This window comes from Mobula hypostoma, chromosome 10 (assembly GCF_963921235.1).
Source record: "Mobula hypostoma chromosome 10, sMobHyp1.1, whole genome shotgun sequence".
Lineage (NCBI taxonomy): Eukaryota > Metazoa > Chordata > Chondrichthyes > Myliobatiformes > Myliobatidae > Mobula > Mobula hypostoma.
This window is the reverse complement of record NC_086106.1, coordinates 12,862,407-12,882,993: the sequence shown is the minus strand read 5'-3', so window position 1 is coordinate 12,882,993 and position 20,587 is coordinate 12,862,407. Positions and strand designations below refer to the sequence as shown.

Sequence of the window (20,587 nt, the reverse complement as noted above, 5' to 3'; positions counted from 1 at the left end):
GATTCTGCTCCTATGTCTTATAATGTTGTTAAACCCTTGAAGATAATGAGGGCTGTGGCAATACTTTATGTTCTATTGAGGAAAATCTTCTTACTTCAAATATTGACATTCAAAATGGCAGAGTGGTACTCTAGATGCGGCAAGACAGATCACAAAACACTCCAACGGGTGATTAGGATGGCTCAACACATCACTGGGACTCACCTACCGGACCTGGAGACAATCTACAACTCTCGATGCCTACAGTGCGCTCGTAACATCATTAAAGACCCATCCCAGCCCGACACTGTCTGTTCATTCTCCTGCCATCTGGTAGCAGATACAGAAACATTTTAGCCAAGACTGTACAACTAATAAACATCTTCTCCGGGGCTCGCTTACAGCCAAATAATGCTACACCCTGGCTTGTCAATGGCTTTTGAGTTTTATGCACTATCAAAGTCACTTGTTGCATGTAAATATAGGATTTTTAAAAAACTAAGTCATAAGGCCATAAGATATAGGAGCAGAATTAAGCCATTTGGTCCACCGACTCTGCTCCGCCATTTCATCATGGCTGATCCATTTTCCCTCTCAGTCCCAATCTTCTGCCTTCTTCCTGTATCCTTTCATGCCCTGACTAATCAAGAATCTATCGGCCTCTGCCTTAAATTTACTCAATGACTTGGCCAAACATACCTAATGACCTGGCCAATATACCCAATGACTTGACTAATGTACCTAATAACTTGACCAATATACCTAATGACCTGGCCAATATATCCAATGAAATTGATCAATATACTCAATGACTTGATCAATATACCCAATGACTTGGCCAATATACCCAATGACCTGGCCAATATACCCAATGACCTGGCCAATATACTCAATGACTTGACAATATTCCCAATAACTTGACCAATTATACCCAATGCTTGGCCGTACTACATACATTGTAAATACCTATTTTGCATGGACTGGAATAGCACCGCAACCTTGTTGTCTTGAACAATGCCAGTGAAGTTCTATTCTATTCTTTTCTAATAGTCAATGATGACATGGAGGGTTAGATTGTAATGTAAGGCAGGAGTATCATGGAGAATCAGAGCTGGAATTTACACTGCAGATGAAATATTAAACTGAAAGTTTTCAATTGGATGATGAAGACAGACAGAACATGGAAAATGATTGTGAAGTCGGAGCATGGAGTGGATTGTTAGAAGTAAGTGACTTCCAACAAAGGTGAAGTGCTATAATAAGTTTTATAACAGAGCCCTTTGTATACACAATATGGATCAAAATCTCTGAGATGTACAAACCTGAAATCCCACGTTTCATCCATCTGGGCTTCTCCAGGACAACAAAAAAGTTTTCCTGCTTTTCGTACTCCTCGTCGTCCACAACCTTCACCTGGATGGTCTTCCTGCAGGGGGACAAAATAAACCAGCCTCTGAGTACAAGAAACAAATTGCTGTGTGCAGCAACTTGATAACAGCTACTCGCCAAATGCCAACACGGCCCAAACCTCTGTACGCCGTAGTCGAGAGGTGCACATCACCAAAGGCAGGTACGGATTTAATGACACAAAGAACACCAGCTGAAGGACCTGAGGGTATGCTTGTATCTTCTGCTGCCATAGCGCATCAACTTCAAGGTTCAATATGTTGTGCACTCAGAGATGTTCTTCTGCACACTACTGTTGTAAAATTGAGTGGTTATTTCAGTTATTGCCACCTTCCTGCCAATTTGAATCAGTCTGGACATTTTCCTCTGATCTTTCTCATTAACAGAGTGTTTTCATCCACAGAGCTACTGCTCACTAAATGTTTTTTTGTTTTTTTGCACCATTCTCCATAAGCTCCAGAGCAAGGGTTCCCAATCCTTCTTTATGCTATGGGCCAATGGATCCATGGACCCCAGACTGAAGATCCCTGCTCTACAGACTGTTGTGCTTGAAAATCCCAGGAGTTCTGCAGTTTCTGAGATGCTCAAATCACCCCATCTGGCACCAACAATTACTGCACTGTCAAAGCCACATTTCTTCCCCTTTCTGATGTTTGGTCTGAACAACAACTGAACCTCTTGACCATGTCTACATGCTTTTATGCTTTGAGTTGTTGCCACATGATTGGCTGATTAGATATTTGCAATAACGAATAGGCGTACAGATGTTCTTAACAAAGTGGCCACTGAGTGTTGATTTGTGGAACATTTGTAGCAGTTACTGACCACACTGGATTACAAGAGTACCTTGGTTCTTATGAACGATAGATTAACTCATGATGGCTAAGGGAAACTGATTAATAGCCTGCTTTTTTTTTTTGATTTTCATTATTGTTCCCCATCAGATCGGTTCGGAGAGAGTGAAATCTGTTGTTCTCTCCATTTTCCTCCCTGTTTTCCTTCCCTGTGGAACCTGCTCAGAGTGCTAAACACTGACAGTCCATCACAGGCTCATCCTTCCTCCCACCCGGTCCATCTTCACTGTGTATTGCATCAGAGAGACTAACAGTATCAATGGGGATGCCTGCCATCCCGGCCATTTCCTTTGCCCGCTTTTTCCTTCTGAGAATAATCTGAATCTGAAGCATTATTGAGTACATTTGCAAGAAGTCCTGCCACAAGAAAGCAGTATCCACCATCAAGGAGCCACATCATCCAGTCCGCACTCTCTCCTCACTACCACCTTAGGTCCCATGCTACCAGGTTCAGGAACAGCTATTGCCCTACGACCATCCAGACTCCTGAACCAGCACAGATAACTTCACTCACCTCATTACTAAAGTGACTCAATAACCCACAGACTCACCTTCAAACACTCTACAACTCATGTTCTTATTACTGTTTACTTTTTAAATTATTTGCACAATTTGTCATCTTTTGCATGTTGGTTTGTTTCTCAGTATTTGTCATTTAGAAACATAGAAACATAGAAAACCCACAGCATAATACAGGCCTTTTGGCCCACAATGCTCTGCCGGACATGTACTTACTTTAGAAATTACCTAGGGTTACCCATAGCCCTCTGTTTTTCTAAGCTCCATGTACCTATCCAGGAGTCTCTTAAAAAAACCCTATAGTATCCGCCTCCACCACCCGTCGCTGGCAGCCCATTCCACGCACTCACCACTCTCTGTGTAAAAAAACTTACCCCTGACATCTCCTCTGTAGCTACTACCAAGCACCTTTAAACTGTGCCCTCTCTTGTTAGCCATTTCAGCCCTGGGAAAAAGTCTCTGACTGTCCACATGATCAATGCCTCAAGTGCCTTATTTATAATTTTTCATAAACTCTATTGTGATTTTTTTTTTGCCTGTAAATGTGTGAAAGAAAATAAATCTAAGGTCATGTATGGTGACGTAGACAGTACTTAGATAATTATAATGTATAAATTAAAATGCTTGAGTAAACCTCTGGGTCCTCACATATTACTTCTGTATCTTCACAAAGTAGTTACTTTAACCTTACAGCTAATTTGGAGAGTGTCAGTGCCAGAGATTTTTATGCGACCTAAAAACGTTTATACTGGGATAACTTCACTTGCCCCATCACTGAACTGTTCCCACAACTTATAGACTCACTTTCTTATCCCATGTTCTGGATATTTATTGCTTGCTTGCTTGCTTGTTTGTTTGTTTGTTTGTTTATTTATTTAGCACTTGCACAGTTTGTTGTCTTTTGCATATTAGCTGAATGCCCAAGTTGGTGTGGTCATTATTCTATTATGCTTGTGCGTAGGAATGAATTTATTCATTCATTGAGATACAAGCTGAATAAGCCCTTTGAACTTCCTGCCCAGCAATCCCCTAATTCAACCCTAGCCTAATCACAGGACGATTTACAATGATCAGCCAACCTACCAACCACTACGTCTTTGGACTGTGGGAGGAAACTGGAGCACCCGGAGGAAACCCACGTGGTCTTGGGGAGAACGTACAAACTCCTTACAAGCAGCAGCAGGAATTAAACACGGGTTGCTGGTACTGTAAAGCACTGTGCTAACCACTACGCAAGCATGCCAACCAATTTACTAAGTAATGCCCACATGAAAATGAATCTCAGGGTTGTATATGGTGACATACATGTACTTTGATCAATTTACTGGAACTGCGTAATATACCATCCAACGAAAGTGACCCAGGAAAATCCTCTAATCGGGAGCTTAACCTACCTACAAATCCTAAAGTACAAATAATGGGCTTGGATTTTTTTTTGGTGTTTCACATGATTTTTCTTGGGAACATTCTGAGTAAAACTAATGAAAACAAAGATGTAAAATCTATAAGGTTACTGGATCTTGGTTCATGCCTGGGGAAATTCAGTAGCTAAGGAAAGAAGTGATGTTGAATTTGTATTCAGTAGTATTCTATACAGCTCTGAGGATCTAAGGACTGAAATGACATTCAGGCAAAGAAAATATAGCGTAAGATTTACTGGAACAAAGTCAGAAATGAGAGGGAAAGTGAAAGAAATATTACCAATGTTTCTGCTTTCTGAGGAGGTTGAAAAGGGCTGGACTTTGCACGTCAATGCTCTCATCATTCTATATCCTGACAAGGTGCATCACCACAATTATTTCATTCCCCTTCACAATTGCATACTGGAAATGACACTAACCAATCCTGAATCTTGAAAAGTTAAAGAAGGACATCAAAATGATATGTTTTAGGAAGATATGATGATAGGTTACTGCGTAGGTAACACACGGATAAACATACTTGTGGGAGGTTATTGTCAGAACATGTTACTTTATTCTGATTGGCTAAGTACAGGTATGGCAAAATAACTAATACTGGATAAATTATTGCATCAAAAAAATACGGTAGATTCCAGTTTATTGGGGTACATTGTCTAAAATAATTTTGGCCCAATTATGTGGCTGTCCCAATTGGATGAAGTTTCATTAAGTAGTTAAAAAGGTATAAAAAGACAAATTGCCATGGAATGGACTCGAGAATTGCACCCCCCCCCCAATCTTCATTTTCATTTGTAACATTCAAGATGATTGTCAATGCCTTCAAATTCATTGTAGTTCTTCACTTGGTGAAGTAGTGAAGTAATTTTATTTTCACTCCTGGCTGTTTCTGGCATCTCCAAGCTTGAGTGCTTAAAACCGCAGTGAGCAAAAATTGTCTGACTGCTCATTTCTCACCAACCCTCAGCGACAAAAATCACTGCTTTCTGAACACAGGCGCAGCAAATGACACTACTTAAAAACTGTTCACTTTAAGCACAGTGTAGTGTATAACGGTCACACAAGTTCATGTGACTGACACTTGTTAGAAGCTGTCTGGCAAATCTTCTGTCCCAATTAAGTGGCATTGTGTCTGAAATAAACGAAGGGAATCACAGCTATTTTCTCAATTAGTGCTTGTTCTTTAAGAGTTGTCTCAAATAAGCAGCTGCCCAAATTAACCAATGGACCAATTAAGAGGAATCCGCTGTATATTAAGAAAAGATGGAAAAGATGACAAAGATGCTAAAATATTATTTTGTGCTAAGTTTTATGGTGAGTATCTTCTGTATTATTGACTGTGTGAAAAGGGAACTTGGTATCTCCAGTGGGAAGCCTGAGCAAGAGCCTACAAAAAGTGCCTGGCCCGGATGGTATCCCTGGCCTTGTCCTTAGATACTAAACAGATCATTTTTTCGCGGTACTGCAGACATTTTAATTCTTTCTTTACCTCAATCTTAGGTTCCCACCTACTTTAGGAAGATCACTATCATCCCAGTAACTAAGAAAATCAAGATAACGCCTCTTAATGACTACTGCCAATGCCTCTGACATCCAGGTTGTAAGAGGCACACATCAAGTCCAGCCACCCAGGCAAACTGAACTCTGGGGCATCTAGACCAGGGGTTTCCAACCTGTTTTACGCCCTGGTCCAATACCATTAAGCAACGAGTCCGTGGACCCCAGATTGGGCACCCTGGTCTAGACAGTAAAGACACCTACTTTATTGAATTGAATTAAATTGACTTTATTTCTTGCATGCATCATATACATGAGGAGTAAGACTATTTTCGTTATGTCTCCGTCTAAATGTGCAATTTATAGTAATTTGTAATAAATACTGTGTACAACAGGACAGTCAATCTTGCATAGAAATACAGTTGTATCAGTGTGAATTAATCAGTCTGATGGCCTGGTGGAAGAAGCTGTCCCAGAGCCTATTGGTCCTGGCTTTAATGTTGCAGAACTGTTTCTCAGATGCTAGGAGCTGGAACAGTTTGTGGTTGTGGTGACTCGGGTCCCCAATGACCCTTCAGGCCCTCTTTATGCACCTCTCTCTGTAAATGTCCTGAATAGTGATGTGCTGGGCTGTGACTGAGGGGATTACAGTTCCCATACCAGGCAGTGATGTAGCCAGGCAGGCCCTGTAGAAAGTCCTTAGGATCTGGGGACTCATGCCAACTGTCTGAGGTGAAAGAGGTGCTGCTGTGCCTTTTTCACCACACAGCCAGTGTGTACAGACCATGTGAGATCCTCGGTGATGTTTATGCCAAGGAACTTAAAACTGTTCACCCTCTCAACCCCAGATCCATTGACGTTTGTTTTTGCGACATTGAGGGAGAGGTTGTTCGCTTGACGCCACTGTGTTAAGGTGATGACTTCCTCTCTGTAGGCTGCCTCATTATTATTTGAGATTAGGCCAATCAATGCAGTATCGTCTGCAAATTTAATTAGCAGACTGGAGCTGTGGGTGGCGACACAGCCACGGGTATACAGAGAGTAAAGGAGGGGGCTTAGGACACAGCCCTGAGGGGCACCTGTGTGGAGGGTCAGAGGGGCAGAGGTGAGGGAGCCCACTCTTACCACCTGCTGGTGATCTGACAGGAAGTCCAGGATCCAGCTGCACAAGGCAGGGTGAAGGCCGAGGTCTCTAAGCTTCTTGTCGAGCCTGGAGGGAATTATGGTGTTGAATGCTGAACTGTAGTCTTTTTATTGACTACATCTCCACCTTCAATACTATAATTCCAAGCAAACTCATTTACAAATTCCTGGACATGGGAGTCATCATCTCTCTTTGCGAATGGATTCTTGACTTCTTGATTAACAGTCCGCAGTCAGTAAGGATTGGCAACAACACCTCCACCATGATTACCCACAACACCGTTGCTCCACAAGGCTACGTCCTCAACCCCTACTCAACTGTCTATGTCCTCACAAATATATGGCCAAGTTCTCTTCCAGCTCTAGCTGCAGGTTTATGGATAATGCCACTATCGTGGGGAAAATCTCAAATGATAGCGAGTTGGAGGACAGGAAGGAGATAGGTGGGGGGTGCCCAGTGACATGGTGCTACAACAATAACATCTTTCCATCAACGTCAGCAAAACCAAATATCTGGTCATTGACTTCAGGAAAGGGGGCGGTGCACATGCTCCTGTCCTCATCAACAGTGCTGAGGTCAAGAGGTTAAAACAGGTGTTCCAAACCTGGGTTCCATGGTAAGGATCCATAGCACTAAAAAAAGTTGAGATTCCCTAAGTTAAAAGCTTCAAGTTCCTAGGAGTGAATAATATTTATTTATTTATTTATTGAGATACAACCATTCTGGCCCTTCGAGCCCGCCGCCCAGTAATGCTCCGATTTTATCTGATCTATTGACGGGACAATTATTGGACTGTGGGAGGAAGCCAGAGGAAAATCACGCAGTCACAGAGAGAACAGGCAAACTCCTTACGGGCAGCGGTGGGAATTGAACTCTTGTCGCCTGTACTGTAAAGAGTTGTGCTAACCACTACACTACTGTGCCATCCTAGAATATCAATAGCCTGTCCTAGTCCAAACATGAAGGTGCCACAGTTAAGCAAGCTCACCAGTGCCTCTATTTCCTCAAGAGGCTTAAGAAATCTGACATGTTCGCGTCGACTTTTACTAATTTTTGTCAACGCACCATCGAAAGCATTCTAGCTGGATACATCAAGGCTTGGTGTGGCAATTGCTTTGCCCATGACCACACAAGAAGCTTCAGTGAGCTGTAGACATGGAAACCAGTCTCACCTTCATGGGCTCCGTCTGCACATCTCATCTCCTTAGTAAAGCAGCCAGCATGAACAAAGACACCTCCCACCTCAGCCACTCTGTCTTCTCCTCAGCCCCGTCAGACAGAAGATTCAAAAGTCTGAAACACATCAGGCTCAAGTACAGTTTCTCTGCTGCTTTTATGACTATTGAACGGTTCCCTAGTGCGATAAGATAAACTCTTTACCTTACAATCTACTTTGTTACGACCTTATTCGAGTACTGCAGCATGGCTGCCCTGGGTTTATTGCGTTCACCTTCCAGAAGTGGCTGCGTGACCTTGGCTTCACTGGCAGAGAGATCAAGTCAACCAGCAGGGCTGTAGCTGAGGCAGCAGAGAAAGGATCAGCATGGGTGTGGACCAAGTATGTCCAGAGGGGCAGATAGTCAGACAGTGCATACCTATCTTGCAAACCCTTCAGTAGTTGCATAGACACCTGAAGAGCAGACTATCTGTTGGATGGAAGTGACCAACAACTCTGATAGAGGCAGATGCCAAGTTTTTAAGCTCACCAGTGGGAGGTGGTGCTTTAGCACTGCTGGCCCACCACCTCGAGGGAGTCTTGATCATAAGCGGGCCGAAACTCCTGAAGACAGGTGGCAGATCAACTGATGGTCCCACTGGTGATAGCACAGGACAGTTAACATCTTAGTCCACGTGTATTTTCAATTTTGTTACGACCTTATTCGGTACTACAGCGTAGAAACAGGCAGTTCAACCCATCCAGTCTATGCCAACCCAATCTTCTGTCCAGTCCTACCTACCTACACCTGACCTATATCTTTCCAAACCCCTATCATCCATATACTGGACCTTTCCAAACTTACCCTAAATGTTGTAATTGAGCCTACATCCACCACCTGTGCTGGTAGCCTGTTCCATGCTCACAGCATCTCCTGAGTGAAAATATTTCCCCTTCTACCTGCACTTCACCTTCTTTGTAACTGCCATACTTTATTCTGTATTCTGTTATTGTTTTTACCCTGTACTACCTCAATGCACTTTTGCAATGGATTGGCCTGCATGTGTCACAATGTGCACTGGCAATGCCGGAACCCAAGACAGACTCCCACGTAGAGACGGTGACCAAAGTTTATTCATAGTAATTCCAACAGAAGATCAGAGGCTCAACCGAGCGATGCCATGAGATGTAACATTCTCAAAACTAGAACCCCGTGATTAGCGCTAATCAGGCGTCCACTTAAATAATACAAGAAACAGGGAACCCCCAAATCTATCAAAATAAACTTAACAAGTTTAAACAGGAGACTGCGTTATAAAGAGTGAGTCATTTGAGAAAAAAAACACAAGGAACTCTAGATGATTAACGACCTCATTAAAACAACAATTAACTAATTCAAGTACTCCAGAAACCTTTAAGCACAATGCTCACCGGTTCCTGCACAGGACTGAGACCTCATTACAGCATGAATGGTGTGCAAGTCAAATTTTTTTCACTGAACCTCAGTACATGACAATATTAAATCAATTTATCAGTCTGAGGTAGCTCCAATAGACAGACAGCAAATTGATAAATTGAGACAAAGAGACCTGTTGGTTCTGGTCACAACTGACTGTCAATTCATCCTTTTCCCACAGAAGTCACCCAGTTGAAGCTCAATACATTACCTTAGTGACGTGGGCTGGTTCACGGTGGAGTCTGCAAACTGGAATTGTCATGATTTCCTTGCACTGCCGTTAAAAACTGCACCGAAATTACTGATAACTCTGTAGCCTGTTTGAAGTCAAGACCAAGGTGACCCAAAACCCTGAAGCCAAGTAATGACATTGCAAGATCTTCCCTCACAAAACAAAAGCTGCCATTTGATCTTCTCCTCATTTCAATCAAGTTTATAATGTTTCACAGTGGGAATATCTTAATTTCTTTTAATTTCAGACAACACATTCTCCAGTGAGAATAGGAATTAGACTGCACTGACTTTATTATTTGGCACAGTACTGCAGTCACACAATGTAATCAGAGTAGGGGAGGCTGTTAATTAGGAATACACACACACACACACACACACACACACACACACACACACAACACACACACACAACACACACACACACACACACACACACACACACACCCCACCATGCTAATCTCATCGAAGGCAACAGTACCTGATAACTTTTCAGTCCTTAAACCACCCACAAGGATATTAATATATTGTGGTACGTGGGAGTTCTTTCAAAAATGAACTCGAAGGAAAGTGCAATCAGAGGGAGCAGAGCATTTTATGACAGATTAAAACCCGCAGAATGCTGGTGGAACTCAGCAGGTCAGGCAGCATCCGTGGAGATGACAGTTCAGGCCTAGGACCTTCTTCAGAACTGGAAAGGAAGGGGGAAGATGCCAGAATAAAAAGGTGGTGGGAGGGGAAGGAGGCTAGCTGGAAGGCAATGGGTGAAGCCAGGTGTGCGGGAAAGGTCAAGGGCTGGAGAGGAAGGAATCTGATAGGAGAGGAGAGCAGATCTTAGCAGAAAGGGAAGGAGTAGGGCTACGAGGGTTGGGGGGGGAATAGGCAGATGAGAAGAGGTAAAGGATCAGTATGGGGAATAGAAGAAAAGGGGAGAGGGAGAGAATTTTTTTCTTTAGCAGAAGGAGAAATCAATGTTCATGCCATCAGGTTGAAGTAGTGGCCTCAACCATCAGGCTCATGAACCAGAGGGGATAACTTCACTCAACTTCATCTGTCCCATTACCGAACTGCTCCCATAACCTACGGACTAACTTTCAAGGACAATTCATGTTATGTTCTTGGTATTTATTCAGATGAAATGAAATGGCAACACCAGGTGTTTGCTTTCATTCAAGTTTTCAGCATCTAGGCTGTCAGAGGTTGGGATTAAGCAAGAAAGAGTTGCAAAGGGGATTTACGAGGATGTTACCAGAACTTGTGAAACTTAGTTACAGAGAGAAGTTCAGTAAATTAGGACTTCTTTCATTCACGTAGATGAGTGAGGGGTGACTTTATAGAGGTATATAAAATGATGAGAGACAGAGATAGAATCAATACACACAGTCTTTTTCCCGGGGTTGGGGAATCAAGATATAGAGGGATAGAGATTTAAGTTGAGATAGAAGAGATTTAATAGGGATCTGAGGGGTAATTCTTTCACCCATTGGGTTGTCAACGTATAGAATGATCTGCCAGGGATATTAGCAATGTTTAGAAAGAACTTGAGCAGGTACCATGGATAGAAAAGGATTAGAGGGATATGGGCCAAATATAAGCAAATAGGACAAGCTTAGATGGGAATCCTGGTTGGCACCAATCGGTTGGCTGAAGAGTGGTTTCCATGCCAAACATCTCAATGACTAGGCTTCGCTGGACCAGTTTAGATGGGATTTTGGTTGGCGTGGGGGAGTTAGTGAAGACCAGTTGGCATGGACCGGCTGTCTGAAGGGTGGTTTCCATGCCAAACGTCTCAATGACTACACTTCACTGGTAAGGTCAATGTTTAATGCCCACCCCTATCTGCTGTTGAGAAGATGGTGGTGGGTCACCCTTTTAATCTGTTGCAGCCCCTCTGGTGAGGGTGGTACTATGGTGTAGTTGAGTAGGGAGCCCCTGAAGTTAGACCAGAAAATAAAAATGAAATGAAAATGCAGATGATGGTGTTCCCAAACTCCTCAAGTTCTTCTCTTCAGATAGTAGAATTCACGGGTTGCGAAATGCCATCAGTCACCTTGGTAAGGACCGGCAAGATGGTAGACTGTGCACATCGCATCCACTGTGGTCCATTATAGGCTTGCTACTTTGGCGCTGGATACTTGCGGGTTGGCCCCAGCAGGTCCTTGGGCGTGTTGGTTGTTAACACAAATGGGTGCATTTCACTGAATGTTTATGAATGTGAAGCATCCCACTTTCTCTCATCACCCCCACCCTTCCCGACAACCGTCAACGCAGAGTCCATAAGCTTGGAAATCAATGGTGGGTTCAAAGGAGAAGGGAGGTCACCCCAGTAAATTGGGAGCTATATATATATATATTTGTACTGCTGCCACAAAAAAAATCATGACACATGTGAGTGATGATAAACCTGATTCTGATCTGGGTCTCTATTGTGGACTGAGAGTGGGAAGGGGGCAGGGAGAGGGGAATCATAGTTAGGGAAAAGGGGAAGGGAGAGGGGAATTGTAGTAGGGCAAAGGGGGAAGGGAGAGGGGAAGGAGCAGGAAGCACCAGAGAGACTTTCTGTACTGATCAATAAACCAGTTGTTTGAAATCAAATGATCTTGCCTGGTGTCTCACCCATGACACAACACCCCCTCCCACTGTCCCTGGCATCCTTCTCTGCCACCTGTCCCACACCCCTCACATAGTGCTCCACCCTCACCATCCCCAACATCGTTTGCTCCCGCCAAATTTACAAACTTGCTCTTCACTCCACGTTGACAAATACAGTACTGTGCAAAAGTGTTACGCACCATACATGTACCCAAGACCCTTGCACAGTACTGTATGGTCAGATGGACAGAGAATGCGCTTGTGCAATTATTGTCCACAGGAGGACTGTAAGAATTTGTGACCGCAGGAATTTTTCTCTCTTTCTCTCTTTTTTCTCTGTAGTGTGTTTCATCAAAATTCATGAGCAATCTCCAAAGTGTTGACAGTTCGATGGCACCTTTAAGAGCACATAACACCACTTTAACAAAAGTTAATTTGCTAAGCCCGACACCTACACGCACTGGAGAATTTGTATTTTGACATCATTTTCTCCATACCTCCTAAAATTAGTATCATGTTGATGTTTTAACTAGTCGTACCTGCAGAATGTCACTCTTATCTCAATGTAACCAGTGATTTAAGTATTGCTTTGGTAAAGCCTAGCTCCTGGTTTACATTGACTTCAGGATTAAACATGGCACAATAGTAATTTGAGATGTAAAACACACCAGCCGCCCCAGGAACAATGCTGCCACGTATTTCTGCTGGCAGAGGGAAAGCGTTGTGGTGACTGAAACGATGAGGTAAAGATGACCCACAAACTGACAGAGGCAAAGAGAAATCGTTCCACCTGTAAACACAAGCGATTCTCCAGGTGCTGGAAATCCAGAGCAATACACGTAAGAAGCTGGAGGAACTCAGCAGATCAGGCAGGATCTACGGAGGGCAGGGATTCCCAATCATTTTTATGCCATGGACCAAAATCTTTAAGCAAGGGCTCCGTGGATCCCAAGTTGGGAACCCCCGATGGAGCAAAAAAAAAGTCAACATTTTCGGCGAAGATCCTTGTATATTCCTCTCCATAGATACTGTCTGACCTGCTGAGATTCTCCAGTATTTTCTGCATGTTGATCTTCCTTCCATTCAGCTTTCTTACCGTTACCCATTCAAATTCTTCTCAAAACTGCCCAGCGGATTATCGGCACCCGATTGCCCACCATTGAGAACATCTCCCATAAACGCTGCCCGGGCAGGGCGAAAAGCATTATCAGGGATGCAGCTCACCCTGACCATGGACTTTTTACTCTCCTTCCATCCGGTAGGCGCTACAGGAGCCTCCGCTCCCGCACCAGCAGGCACAGGAAGAGCTTCTTCCCTGAGGCTGTGACCCTGCTGAACCTCACATCACAGCGCTAAGCAGTATTGCCCCCATATTGTACTGTCTCAGTACTTTTGTATTTGTGTGCTGTAGCACTTTTTTTATTCGCAGTTATTTTGTAAATAACACTATTCTTTGCATTTCTGGTCGGATGCTAAATGCATTTCATTGGCTTTGTATCTGTACTCAGCACAATGACAATAAAGTTGAATCTAATCTAATCTAATCTAATCTAAAACTATCCTTTCAAACACAACTGCCTTGCATTCTATCTGGCTGTATAGCCAGCTGAAATGGTGGGGGGGGGGTGTAGGGAGCTACTGCACAGGATCAAAGTCATCTGCAGAGAGTTGTAAACTTAGTCAGCTCCATCATGGGCACTAGCCTCCGTAACATATAGGACATCTTCAAGGAGCGGTGCCTCAAAAAGGCGGCGTCCATCATTAGGGTTCCCCATCACCCAGGACATGTCCCTTCACACTGTTACTGTCAGGAAGGAGGTACAGGAGCCCGAAGGCACACACTCAGTGATTCAGGAACAGCTTCTTCCCCTCTGCCATCCAGTTTCTGAATGGACATTGAACCCATGAGCACAACCGCACTAATTTTTAAAATTTCTATTTTTACCTGATTCTGATTCTGAAGTGGTTTTCCCCTTTATTGGATATATTTTTTAGAGAGAGACAGCAGAGTAAAGGGCCTTCCAACCCAATGAGCCCAGACCACCCAATTACACCGTTGCCACCAATTAACCTATCAATTCACATGTCTTAGGAATGTGGAAGGAAACGCCAACTCCAAATCAGGCACCACCAGAAGTTTTATAGTGGGACATCCTTGCTTTCCCCCTCTTTCTGCCCTTTAAGATGCTATGGGACTGCCGTCTGCTCACTAATCAACAGCAGTAGCTCAAAAGCCAGTAGCTCTTGCGTTACTCACACTCTGCCTACTTGTCTGCAGTGTTCAGCCCTTCTTCAGGGGATCAAGGACGGCTTGCCTCTGCTTGGGGTTTTGTAGGTTCTGAGTGGCTGATGAGGGAGGGGCAGACTCTGCCGCAGGCGCGACAGGAGATGGTGGATGGGTGGATAGGACGTCCGCTCCTTTTGCCACTTTTGCCCTGCGTGTGCTGACGCAAGGTCCTACGGTTCCCAGTCCCACCTTGAGTGGTCAGGGGTGAGACGTTCACAGGAGTCAGTGGAAATGTTGCATTTCCTTCGAAAGACATTGAGGACTTCCCGCTATGACTTGTAAATTCAACATTAGTTCAAAGAAACTTGTGGGAATCTGAAAATATGGCTGTAGTTTGAATTTACTTTAAGCAAAGTGTGGGTGTATTACATGGTAGCGTGATGACGTATGCAATTAACATATTTTTACATATAACCTGTCATGCATTATCTAAATGAATAAGGATGAGTAATGAAACAATAAGAATGTGGGAGGAAACCAGAACACCTGGTTTCCTAGTGGTTAGCTCAACGCTTTACAGTTATCTCAAGGTCGCTAGTTCGAGCCTCAGCTGTGGCAGCGAGTTTGTACCCTTGAGCAAGGCACTTAATCACACATTGCTCTAGTCTGTCCGAGGAGTGGTGCCCCACACAGACTTCCAATCTGCACCTTGTAAGGCATGAAAATGGCTGACGCAGGCCTCTCATGGTCTGAGTCGACGTTCCCCCCGCTTTACAGTACCAGCGACCCGGGTTCAATTCCCACCACTGCCTGTAAGGAGTTTGTACGTTTTCTTTGTAACTGCATCATGGAGTGTCACAGTAGCATCGTGGTTAGCACAAAACGCTTTAAAGTACAGGTGACCCAGGTTCAATTCCCGTAAGGAGTTCTTCCCATGACCGCATGGGTTTCCTCCGGGTGCTCCGGTTTCTACCCACAGGCCGAAGACGTACTGGTTTGTTGGTTAATTGGTCATTGTAAATTTTCCAGTGATGAGGCTAGCACTAAATTGGGGGATTGCTGGGTGTGTGGCTAAAAGGGCCAGAAGGGCCTACTCCATTAATAAACAAATAAATAAATAAATATTTTACTCAAACATTATTGAAATATCAAATACACAACATATCCCTAAATTGTTTCCCTCTGCCTTCCGGATAACTTATTCCCATGACATAGCTTCGAAGAGAGTGTCTTTTCAGGGCATGCTAATGCGTAGCCAGTCCAACACAGCCAACTGGTAGTGCAGCAGTTAACGTAACGTTTTGCAGCACCAGCGATCCGAAGATCAGGGTTCAATTCCCGATGCTGCCTTTAAGAAGTTTGTATGTTCTCCCTGTGACTGTGTGGGTTTCCTCCAGGTGCTCCGGTTTCCCCCCACATTCCAAAGGCATACGGGTCAGGGTTAGGGCGTTGTGGGCATGCTGTGTCAGCACTGGAAACTTGCAAGCTGCCCAAGAACCTCCTCGGACTGCACTGCCCATTGTCGCACGTGATGCGTTTCACTGCATGTTTCAATGTACATGAGAAAGCTGAAGCTAATCTTTAAAATGGCGTTGGAGAGGTCTCCTGCTGCTGGCTTCTCCAGAGAAATTGGAGGATTTTGCAACAGTGATGTTGGTAAAATTTTCCAGTGCCTTATGCATCTTCGTAGGTAATCTACCAAGTTACTGTACAGTCTCTCAGAAGCACATAAGAAGGCAGGCCCCACAACTTCCAAGTAGACCATGGGTTTTGTTACAGATACTGATCTTCAAATACCCATTCCTTCAGTCAACCACAGGATGACTGGTATACTAACAGTGGCAGCAAGTTTTACTACTGATAGACTGTTTGACACAGAGCAGAATTAGGCCATTCGGCCCATTGAGTTTGCTCCACCATTTCATTATGGCTGATTTATTGTCCCTCTCACTTGAGTCATACTGTCAGGAAACACGGCCATATCCTGTTGCGCAGTCCAAAACTCCTCAAAACATCTTGCCCCTGCCTCCACCTGCATTTACTTCCAGGTCACGGAAAACCTCCCACATCCTCCTTCTCATTACAGTAACGTAGTTGGAAATAATTGTATGCATTTCTCTTTCTGCTAATACCATAAGACAGGAGCAGAATTAGGCCATTCATCCATTGAGTCCACTCCGCCATTCTATCGTGGCTGATTTATCTTTCATCTCAACCTCATTCTCCTGCCTTCTCCCCATAACCTTTGACAACCTTATTAATCAAGAATCTACCAGCCTCTGCTTTAAATATACCCAATGACTTGGCCAGAGCTATCCGTGGCAATGAATTCCACAGATTAAACAGCCTCTGGTTAAAGATATTCCTCCTCATCTCTGTTCTAAAGGGACATCCTTCTATTCTGAGGCTGTGTCCTCTAGTTCTAGACCCACCCTCTATAGGAATCATTCTCTCCATACCCATCCTGTCTAGGCCTTTCAATGTTTGATGGGTTTCTATGAGATTCCCCTCATTCTTCTAGACTCCAATGAGTACAGACCTAGGGCCATCAAGCACTCCTCATATGTTAACCCTGTTATTCCCGGGATCATGAATGCTAACAATGCATTTGCTTTCCTTACCACCAACTCAACTTCACCCATTCTCCTGACCTGACCAAGTCTTTCAGCGGACTCCCTGCTTCCTCAGCGCCACCTGGAGAGAATTGCAGGCACGTTACATTGGCGCTGAAAGCATGGCCCAGTTGTGGGCTGCCCCCACACAATCCTCAATGTGTTGGTCATTTTTGCAAATGGCACATTTCACAAAACGTCTCGATGTAAAGCTAAACTTTCATCTTTATCTTCGCTTCTGGGATTGTTGTTCCTTTCTTTGTGGTGCATCCGTCAGCAGTTTTTGGTTTTGCCGTTTCTGTAGAATTTGACTGCTTTTTTTCATGAGGCCAAATTGTCAGATTGATGCTCGACCCAGCATGGATGGAAAGTGTGCATGGAGCTGGCTGGACTTGAACCTGGGACCATTTGTCTTGAAGTCTGGGGCTGATTCCACTACACCACCGGGCGGCAAATCACTTCTGGGATGGAGTAAGGATAAAGGTGAAGACAAAGTTATCTGGTCTCTAGGAAGTGAGACTGGTTAGACCAATCTTCCCAAAGATTTAGCAGAATGAAGAGAAGCAATTGAAACATAAAATACAAATGGATTACGGCAGGATTTACAACAAGAGGAACTTCCCCCTGGCTGAGGAGACCAGCCATTAGAACTGAAGAGAAATTCCTTCACTCATTGAGTGGTGAATCTGTCAGTCTGTACCACAGAGGGCAGCAAATGCTCAGTCATTGGCTTTACTTCAGACAGCAATTTCTTGATGCAAATGGAATTCTGGAGATAAACAGAGAACGTGCAGAGATGCAGTTGGTGTAGGTAATAAAGCAAGATCTTATTGAAGGGATGGGTCACTCTGAAAGGCCCCAGAAACCCACTGCCTATTCACTTTGGAGTATGTACAACTCCGATCTCCCTGATTTGAAGAAGAACAGTTTTAAGTAAAACAGGTCGTGGTTTGAAGAATTGTACAGAAAGGTCTTTTATTTTTGATCAGATAATTTTCAGAAGATGATGTGCTGCTCTGCTAAAAAAAGACAATAAATTGTTAGAAGCACCGGCAGGTCAGGAAGCAGCAGTGGGGAGAGAAACAGGATCATAATTTCAACAGGAGATTGTTAATCTAAAATGTTATTTTTCTCTCTCTCTCTTCTCTCTCACTCACTCTCTCTCCCACTCTGTCTCTCTCTTCTTCTTTTCTCTTCTCCTTTTCACTTCTCTTTCTCTCTCTCCCACTCTATCTATCTCTCTATCCCTCCCTGTTTTTCCCTTTCTCCGTCTCTTTCACTCTTTCTCTCTCTCTTCCTTTTTCTCTCTGTCTCACTTTTTCACTCTCCCTCTTTCTCTCTCTCACAGTCTCCCTCTGTCTGTCTTTGCCTCTGTCTCTCTCTCCCTGCCTGATTGCATGTCTCTCTCCCTCTCTGTCTCTCTGCATCTATCTATCTTTATATCCATATCCCTCTCTCTAAATCTGTCTGTTTTCTCTGTCTCTCTCGTTCTTGCTCTCTCTGTATTGATCTATCTTAGAATCTCTCTCTCTCTCTATCTACCTCTCTCTCTCCCCCTCTCTGTCCCTCCACAAATGCTGCCTGACTTGCTGTTTTGTTTTCCGGAGATTTCTGTTTTTATTTAAGATTACCAGAAAATGCAGATTTTTGTGTTGGGTATTATTCTGCAGTTATGTAATTATCTATAACAGATATTAAATAAAATGGGAAGTAGTCTTTGGGAAATAAAACCTAGTCACAATTTAGGTCCAACTGATACACGAAGACTAAGTTACTTATATGGATTGCCATATCATCGCCATACATAATGAACGTTTGTAAGTGCACAGCGTGCGTCCAATCCCCAATTTTTTCTCCCGTCCTTAAATAATAGTTTTGCATTTATTAAAGCACAGTCATTTCTCACAGTGCCTTTTCTTTTTACTGCCCACGCACAGAGATGATGGATGAATTCACAGGAGGCTGTTGCAACGGGGGCAGGACTGGCGATCCAATATTTCATAAGCTAGCACCATAAACGTTGAGGTTGTAAATTTAGTACACAGCCTCACAGAACTGGATTTCTAAGCAAGCCTGAATTTTTCTGCTACAACACAGAGATGTTAATTCTGGAGAATCTCCTCCAGAGTTCTCTTAGTCGGTTCTCTGCAAAGTCAGCAGATGAGCTGCAGAGAGAGAGAGAACTCCCTTCTATCAAAATAACAATACAGAGATTCACTCTTATCTTAACAATCAATTTATTCCCTCTGTTTTACTGTGCACAGCTAGAGACGCAGGCTGAAAAATTTCCTTGGGGTTCCATCAGCTCCACTACATATCCGATATAATGAATCTGTCCATGTACAGAATTGTGCAGAAGTCTTAGGCACATAGTTAGGGTGCTTAAGACTTTTGCACAGTACTGTATTTGTCAACGTGGAGCGGAGAGCGAGTTTGTAAACCAGGCGAGAGCAAAGGATGTTGGGCATGGTGAGGATGGAACACCGTGAGAGGGGCATGGGTCAGATGGCAGAGAAGGAATGCCAGGGATGGGTGCAGACACGCCCAGCCCTGAGACACCAGGCAGGGGCATTTGATTCCAAACAATCGATTTAGATAGATATTTTATTGATCCCAAAGGGAATTACAGCATCACAGTAGCATTAAAAGGGCACAGGTATGCAAATATTAGAAGAAAAGTAAGAAAAAGTAAAAATAAGTTACCTTAAAAATAAGATGCACAACGTTTCCAAGTCAAGGATTACAAGATCACAGTCTCCGGCTATAGGTCAAGTCTTTATTGAGTCTGTTGGCCGAGGGTAAGAATGACTTTGTTTAGCGCTCTTTGAAGCAGCACAGTTGTCTTAGTCTATCACTGAAAGTGCTCCTCTGTTCAGCCAAAGTGGCATGCAGAGGGTGAGAAACATTGTCCGGAATTGCCAGGTTTTTTTTCCAGAAGGTCCTTTGTTCTACCACAGCCTCCAGTATGTCCAGTTTGACTCTTATAACAGAGCCAGGCTTTCCAATCAGTTTATTGAGCCTGTTGGCATCACCCGTATTGGTGTCATTGCCCCAGCACACCACCACATAAAAGATTCTACTGGTGACAACAGACTGGTAGAACATGTGAAGGAGAGGCCTGCATATGTCAAAGGACCTCAGTCTCCTCAGGAAGTAGAGACGACTCTGGCCTTTCTTGTACTCAAACTCTGTGTTGGTGCTCCACCCTAGTCTGTCATCCAGGTGCACCCCAGGTACCTGCAGGTCCTGACCACCTCCACGTCGTCACCATCAATAGAAGCAGAGCAGTGCAGGCTTAGTCTTTCTAAAGTCCATCACCATCTCCTTTCTCTTACTGGTTTTGATCTGCAGATGATTCAGCTTGCACACAGTCCTCCACCAGGGTCCTGTATTCATCCTCCTATCCTCCCTTTATACACCCAACTATTGCTGAGTCGTCAGAAAATTTCTACAGATGACATTTCTCAGTGTTGTATCTAAAGTCCGAGATATACA

At 43.8% G+C, this 20,587-nt stretch overlaps 1 protein-coding gene across 2 annotated transcripts in view; it reads right to left on the bottom strand.

Annotated features, from left to right (window-relative positions):
• Nucleotides 1-20,587, bottom strand: part of LOC134352661 (sodium/calcium exchanger 3-like) — a 656,469-nt gene that overhangs the window by 75,393 nt on the left and 560,489 nt on the right. For both annotated transcript variants that reach the window (XM_063060006.1, XM_063060005.1), the window contains exon 3: nucleotides 1,302-1,405. In XM_063060006.1, coding sequence (XP_062916076.1) covers nucleotides 1,302-1,405 — 104 coding nt within the window. The remainder of the gene's footprint in view (nucleotides 1-1,301; nucleotides 1,406-20,587) is intronic.